The 7,516-nt window shown below is 56.2% G+C and overlaps 1 protein-coding gene across 1 annotated transcript; it reads left to right on the top strand.

Moving 5' to 3' along the window:
• Positions 1–53: 53 nt before the first annotated feature.
• On the top strand, positions 54–6,920 carry LOC130607690 (neurexin-2-beta-like; the record flags this gene model as incomplete). Its single annotated transcript, XM_057425026.1, has 3 exons — positions 54–150; positions 1,634–1,956; positions 6,717–6,920. Coding segments are annotated over 3 exons (624 nt in total), but the record flags the coding sequence as incomplete, so codon positions are not given.
• Positions 6,921–7,516: the final 596 nt, after the last annotated feature.

Here is a 7,516-nt window from a genome sequence, read left to right as displayed (position 1 = left end):
TGGCCCCGCGGTGTTACCACCGTGGCCTGGCCCCATAACGCTCTTCTCCTCCCTCCGAAGGCAGCGGGGACAGCGAGCGGCTGGCGCTGGCGCGGCAGCGCATCCCCTTCCGCCTGGGGCGGGTGGTCGATGAGTGGCTGCTCGACAAAGGTAACCCGGCAGAGAGCACCCCCCGCCCGCCCCACAGCGCCCCACGGCGCCCCCCAGAGCACCCCGCAGGCCCCGTGCCCACGGGGCTGGGACCCGCAGACTGGGGACCCATGGATGTGGGCATCCAGAGATCTGGAAACCCAGAGGTGTGGGACCCATAGGTCTGGGCACCCACAGATCTGGGGACCCAGGCATCTGGGCCCCATGGATCTGGGAGCTTCAGGGCTGAGGACCCATGGATCTGGAGCTCGCAGGTCTCTGGACCCATAGATCTGGGCCCCGCAGCTCCAGGGATGAGGGTGTCCGGGCCCCACATCTCTGAGGACCCAGACACCGGCCCCATGGATCCAGGTCCCACATCCCCAGGACCCCGTTGTCCGGGGGGGGTCCCATTGACCCCATTGTCCCCATTGTCCCCACTGACCGCTGGGGGCTCTGCCCCATTAACGGCCCCTTAAACCGCGCTTTAACCCTTCGAGTGCTGCCGGCCCCGGCCCTAAACCAGCATAAACCAGCTTAAACCAGCATAAACCCACAGCGGCACCGGGGGAAGAGGTGGGGGGGGGCATGGGGGGGGTGCAAGAGGGGGGGTGGCACAAGAGATCCATAACCCCTGTGCATGACCCCATAACCCTTGTGCATCCCCATAACCCTCGTGCATCACAACCCTTGTGCGTCACCCCATAACCCTTGTGCATCACAACCCTTGCACATCACACCCCATAACCCTTGAGCATCAAACCACTTGTACAGCACCCCATGGCCCTTTTGCACTGCACACCACATAACCCCTGTGCATCACAACCCTTGGCCATCCCCATAACCCCTGTGCATCCCCATAACCCTTGTGCATCACCCCATAACCCTTGTGCATCACAACCCTTGCACATCACACCCCATAACCCTTGAGCATCACACCACTTGTACAGCACCCCATGGCCCTTGTGCACTGCACACCATCACATCCCTTGTGCATCCCATAACCCTTGTGCATCACCCCATAACCCTGTGCATCACAACCCTTGGGCATCCCCATAACCCTTGTGCATCCCCATAACCCTTGTGCATCACATCCCTTGTGCATCACATCCCTTGTGCATCACATCCCTTGTGCATCACCCCATAACCGTTGTGCATCACATCCCTTGTGCATCACCCCATAACCCTTGTGCATCCCCATAACCCTTGTGCCTCCCCCCCCATCCCTCACACATCCCTCACACATTCCTCACACATCCCCCCCCCATCCCCCCCCATCCCTCACACATCCCCCCCCATCCCCCCCCATCCCTCACACATCCCCCCCCCATCCCCCCCATCCCTCACACATCCCCCCCCCATCCCCCACACATCCCCCCCCCCTCACACATCCCCCCCCATCCCCCCCCATCCCCCCCCCCCCCGCACCCGGGGCTCTCTCCCCCCATTTCTGTGTTCCGGCTCCGAGCCCCCCCCCGCCCCAGCTCCGCGCTCCGTCCCGCAGGCCGCCAGCTCACCATCTTCAACAGCCAGGCCTCCGTGCGAGTGGGGGGCCGGGACCGGGGCCGCCCCTTCCAGGGCCAGCTCTCGGGGCTTTACTACAACGGCCTCAAGCTGCTGGCGCTGGCGGCCGAGGGGCACCCTAGGGTGCGGCTCGAGGGCGACCTCCGCCTCGTGGGGGCTCCGCCGCCTCCCCCCCCAGCCCCCCCCGGGGCCACCCCGGCCCCCCCCGACATGGCCACGACCATCATGGAGACCACGACCACCATGGCCACCACCACCACGCGCAGAGGGCGCTCGCCCACCCTAAGGGACACCGTGGCGCAGGTATGGGGCGGGGGGGGGGTTGGGGGGCAGCCAGCACCCATTGGGTGACTTTGGGGTCAGCCAGCACCCATTGGGTAAAGGGGAGAGGGGGGGCTTGGGGGTCACCCAGCACCCATGGGGGGGGGAGCTGGGGTCAGCCAGCACCCACTGGGTGAAGGGGTTTGGGTACCTTTGGGGTCACCCAGCACCCATTGGGAGAGGGGGGGCTTTGGGGTCAGCCAGCACCCATGGGGGGGGGGAGCTGGGGTCAGCCAGCACCCATTGGGTGAAGGGGTTTGGGTACCTTTGGGGTCACCCAGCACCCATTGGGTGACTTTGGGGTCAGCCAGTACCCATTGGGTGAAGGAGGGTGGGGGGGTTTGGGGTCAGCCAGCACCCATTGGGTGAAGGGGAGGGGGGGGGTTGGGGTCAGCCAGCACCCATTGAGTGAAGGAAGGGGGCGGTTGGGTGCCTTTGGGGTCAGCCAGCACCCATTGGGTGAAGGAAGGGGGGGGGTTTGGGGTCAGCCAGCACCCATTGGGTGAAGGAAGGGGAGGGGGGGTCAGCCAGCACCCATTGGGTGAAGGAAGGGGGTTTGGTGCCTTTGGGGTCAGCCAGCACCCATTGGGTGAAGGAAGGGGGGGGGTTTGGTGCCTTTGGGGTCAGCCAGCACCCATTGGGTGAAGGAAGGGGGGGGTTGGGTGCCTTTGGGGTCAGCCAGCACCCATTGAGTGAAGGAAGGGGGAGGTTGGGTGCCTTTGGGGTCAGCCAGCACCCATTGGGTGGGGGGGTTTGGGTACCTTTGGGTGTCTTTGGGGTCACCCAGCACCCATTGCGGGCGGGGTGTGTGTGGAAGGGGGTTTGGGTGTCTTTGGGGTCCCCCAGCACCCATTGGGTGAAGGGGGTTTGGGTACCTTTGGGGTCACCCAGCACCCATTGGGTGAAGGGGGGGAGTTGAAGGGGTTTTGGTTACCTTTGGGGCCCCCCAGCACCCACTGGGTGGCTTTAAAGGGGTTTTGGATGTCTGTGGGTGTCTTTGAGGGGTCTCTGGGTGTCTTTGGGGTCCCCCAGCACCCATTGGGTGAGGGGGGTTTGGGTACCCTTGGGGTCACCCAGCACCCATTGAGGAGGGGGGAGGCATTGGGTGAAGGTGGTTTGGGTGTCTTTGGGGTCCCCCAGCACCCATTGGGTGTCCTTGGGATGGTTTTGGGGTGGTTTGGGGATGTTTTGAGTGGGTTTGGAGTGTTTCGAGGTGTTTCTGGGGTGTTTCCAGGAGGTTTGGGGGTGTTTTGGGCTGTTTTGGGGTGCTATGAGGTGGTTTTGGAGTGTTTTAGGCTGGTTTTGAGGTGGTTTTGAAGTGTTTTAAGAGTGTTTTGGGGTGTTTGGGCATATTTTAGGCAGGTATTTGTGTGGGTTTGCGGTGTTCTGGGGAGGTTTTGAGACGTTTTCAGGTGTTTCAGGGGCGTTTTGGGGTCTTTTGTGATGCTTTTGGGGTGTTTTGAGGTGGCTTTGGAGTGTTTCAGGCTGGTTTTGGGGTGTTTCTGGAGTGGTTTTGGCTGTTTTGGGGCTCTTTTGGGCGGGTTTGGGGTGTTTTTGGCTGTTTTCGGGTGTTTTGGGGTGTTTTCGGGGTGGTTTGGGATGTTTTGGGCTGTTTTAGGCTGTTTTGGGGGTGTCTTGAGGTGGTTTTGGTCTGTTTTTGGCTGTTTTGGCGTAGTTTTGGAGTGGTTTTGGCTAGTTTTGACTGTTTTTTGTGTAGTTTTCGGCTGCTTTTAGGCTGTTTTGGGGGTGTTTTGGGCTGTTTCTGGATGGTTTTGGCTGTATCTTGGTGTTTTGGGCTGTTTTAGGCTGTTTCGGGGCTGTTTCGGGGCTGTTTTGGGCTGGTTTAGGCTGGTTTAGGCTGTCTCGGGGCTGTTTCTGGGTGTTTTGGGCTGTTTTAGACAGTTTTGGGACTGTTTCTGGGTGCTTTGGGGCTGTTTTAGGATGTTTTAGGCAGTTTCGGGGCTGTTTCGGGGTGATTTGGGGCTGTTTTAGGCAGTTTTGGGGCTGTTTCTGGGTGTTTTGGGATGTTTTGGGGCTGTTTTGGGGAGTTTTCGGGTTGTTTTAGGCAGTTTCAGGGCTGTTTCGGGGTGCTTTGAGGCTGTTTTAGGCGGTTTTGTGGCTGTTTCTGGGTGGTTTAGGCTGTTTTAGGCTGTTTCGGGGCTGTTTCTGGGTGGTTTACAGTTGCAGGTCTGTTTCTGGGTGTTTTGGGGCTGTTTCTGGGTATTTTGTGCTGTTTTGGGGCTGTTTCGATGCAGTTTCGGGGCTGTTTGGGGGTGATTTGGGTCTGTTTTCGGCAGTTTTGGGGCAGTTTTAGGTTGTTTTGGAGCAGTTTTGGGGCTGTTCTGTGGCTTTGAACCTGTATCCTATAGGAGAAGCAGGACATGGTGGTTTTGGGGTGTTTTTGGAGTGTTTTGGGGTGTTTATGGGGTGTTTTGGGGCTCTGACCCTGTATCCCGTAGGAGAAGCATGACAAGTTTTGGGGTGGGATTTTTTGGTGGGTTTGTGTATTTTTGGGGTGTTTTAGGGTGTTTTTGTTCTGTTTTGGTGCTGGTTTTGTGCTCTGACCACGTATTTTGGGCTGTTTTGTGGCCATTTTAGGGCTCTTTTGTGGTACTGACCCTGTATACCATAGGAGAATCAGAACAAGGTGCTTTTGGGGTGGTTTAGGGTGCTTTTAGGGTGTTTTAGGGGCTCCCACCCTGTATGCCATAGGAGCGGCACAGGTTGGGTTTGGAGTGGCTTTGTGTAGTTTTGGTGTGGTTTTGTTTTGTTTCGGTTTGATTTTGGGCTCTGGCCCTGTATGCCATAGGAGAAACAGGACAAGGTGATCTGGGGTTGTTTTGGGCTGTTTTGGGGCTGTTTTATGGCTCTGAACCTGCATCCCTTAGGAGAAGCAGCACAAGGTGATTTTGGGCTGTGTTGGGCTTTTTGGGGGCTGTTTGGGGCCTGTTTTGTGGTGTGAACCTCTACCCCATAGGAGAAGCAGGGCAAGGTTGTTTTGGGGTGGTTTAGGGTTTTTTTTTGGGGGGGGGTGTTGGCTCTGACTCTGTATTCCATAATAAAAGCAGGACAAGGTGGTTTTGGGATGGTTTTGGGGTGTTTTGGGGCTCTGACCCTGTATCCCATGGGAGTAGCAGGACAAGTGGTTTTGGGGTGGTATAGGGTGTTTTGGGGGGTTTTGAGGCTGTTTTGTTGTGGGTTTGGGCTGGTTTTTGGCTGGTTTGGGTCTCTTTTAGGACTCTGACCCTGTATCCCATAGGAAAAGGAAGACAAGGTGGTTTGTTGAGGGTGTTTTTTGGTGGTTTTGTGTATTTTTGTGCTGGTTTTGGCAGTTTTGGGTCTGTTTGGGGGCTGTTTTTGGCAGTTTTGGGTCTGTTTTGGGGAGTTTATGTGGTGTTTTGGGTGTTTTGGGCTGGTTTTGGCAGTTTTGGGTGTTTTGGGCTGGTTTTGGCAGTTTTGGGTCTGTTTCTGGGTGTTTGGGGCTGGTTTTGGCAGTTTTGGGTCTGTTTGGGGGCTGTTTTTGGCAGTTTTGGGTCTGTTTTGGGTCTGTTTCTGGGTGTTTGGGGCTGGTTTTGGCAGTTTTGGGTCTGTTTTGGGGCTGTTTTTGGCAGGTTTGGGTCTGTTTTGGGTCTGTTTCTGGGTGTTTGGGGCTGGTTTTGGCAGTTTTGGGTCTGTTTGGGGTCTGTTTCTGGGTGTTTTGGGCTGTTTTTGGCAGTTTTGGGTCTGTTTCTGGGTGTTTTGGGCTGTTTTTGGCAGTTTTGGGTCTGTTCCTGGGCGTTTTGGGCAGTTTTGGGTCTGTTTTGGGTCTGTTTCTGGGTGTTTTGGGCTGGTTTTGGCAGTTTTGGGTCTTTTTCTGGGTGTTTTGGGCTGGTTTTGGCAGTTTTGGGGCTGTTTTTGGCTGTTTTGGGTCTGTTTTGGGTCTGTTTCTGGGTGTTTTGGGCTGGTTTTGGCAGTTTTGGGTCTGTTTTGGGGCTGTTTTTGGCAGTTTTGGGGCTGTTTCTGGGTGTTTTGGGCTGTTTTTGGCAGTTTTGGGTCTGTTTTGGGGCTGGTTTTGGCAGTTTTGGGGCTGTTTTGGGGCTGGTTTTGGCAGGTTTGGGTCTGTTTTGGGTCTGTTTCTGGGTGTTTTGGGCTGGTTTTGGCAGTTTTGGGTCTGTTTGGGGTCTGTTTCTGGGTGTTTTGGGCTGTTTTTGGCAGTTTTGGGTCTGTTTGGGGTCTGTTTCTGGGTGTTTTGGGCTGTTTTTGGCAGTTTTGGGTCTGTTTGGGGTCTGTTTCTGGGTGTTTGGGGCTGGTTTTGGCAGTTTTGGGTCTGTTTGGGGTCTGTTTCTGGGTGTTTTGGGCTGTTTTTGGCAGTTTTGGGTCTGTTTTGGGCTGTTTTTGGCAGTTTTGGGTCTGTTTCTGGGTGTTTTTGGCAGTTTTGGGTCTGTTTTGGGGCTGGTTTTGGCAGTTTTGGGTCTGTTTCTGGGTGTTTTTGGCAGTTTTGGGTCTGTTTTGGGGCTGGTTTTGGCAGTTTTGGGTCTGTTTCTGGGTGTTTTTGGCAGTTTTGGGTCTGTTTGGGGTCTGTTTCTGGGTGTTTTGGGCTGTTTTTGGCAGTTTTGGGTCTGTTTTGGGGCTGGTTTTGGCAGTTTTGGGTCTGTTTCTGGGTGTTTTTGGCAGTTTTGGGTCTGTTTCGGGTCTGTTTCTGGGTGTTTGGGGCTGTCTCGGGGCTGTCCGTGCTGTTCCCGCACCCCGCGCTGTCCCCGCAGAACACGGATGATTTGCTGGTGGCCTCGGCCGAGTGCCCGAGCGACGACGAGGACCTGGAGGAGTGCGAGCCGGGCACAGGTGGGTGCTGCTCCGGGCCCGGGCCCGGGGGGACCCCCGAGCGCGGCACCGGGCACACGCGTGTGCGGCCCCCCCGCTATGCACGGGCTGCGGCCGCGCCGCTGACACACACACGTGATCAGTGACACACACACGTGATCAGTGACACGTGATCAGTGACACACACACGTGATCAGTGACACGCACGTGATCAGTGACACACACACGTGATCAGTGACACACATCTGACAGTGATCAGTGACACGTGATCAGTGACACACACACGTGATCAGTGACACGCACGTGATCAGTGACACACACACGTGATCAGTGACACACACACGTGATCAGTGACACACACGTGATCAGTGACACAAATACGTGATCAGTGACACACACATGATCAGTGACACACACACGTGATCAGTGACACACACGTGATCAGTGACACACACACGTGATCAGTGACACACGTGATCAGTGACACACGTGATCAGTGACACACAGGTGATCAGTGACACACAGGTGATCAGTGACACACACGTGATCAGTGACACACACGTGATCAGTGACACACGTGATCAGTGACACACACGTGATCAGTGACACACGTGATCAGTGACACACACGTGATCAGTGACACACACGTGATCAGTGACACACGTGATCAGTGACACACACACATGATCATTGACACACACATGATCAGTGACACACACGTGATCAGTGACACACGTGATCA

Source organism: Pezoporus wallicus, unplaced genomic scaffold (genome assembly GCF_028554395.1).
Source record: "Pezoporus wallicus isolate ANWC-B61680 ecotype Strahan unplaced genomic scaffold, APGP_CSIRO_Pwel_v1 contig_14243, whole genome shotgun sequence".
Lineage (NCBI taxonomy): Eukaryota > Metazoa > Chordata > Aves > Psittaciformes > Psittacidae > Pezoporus > Pezoporus wallicus.
This window is presented reverse-complemented; position numbering and strand designations above follow the sequence as displayed.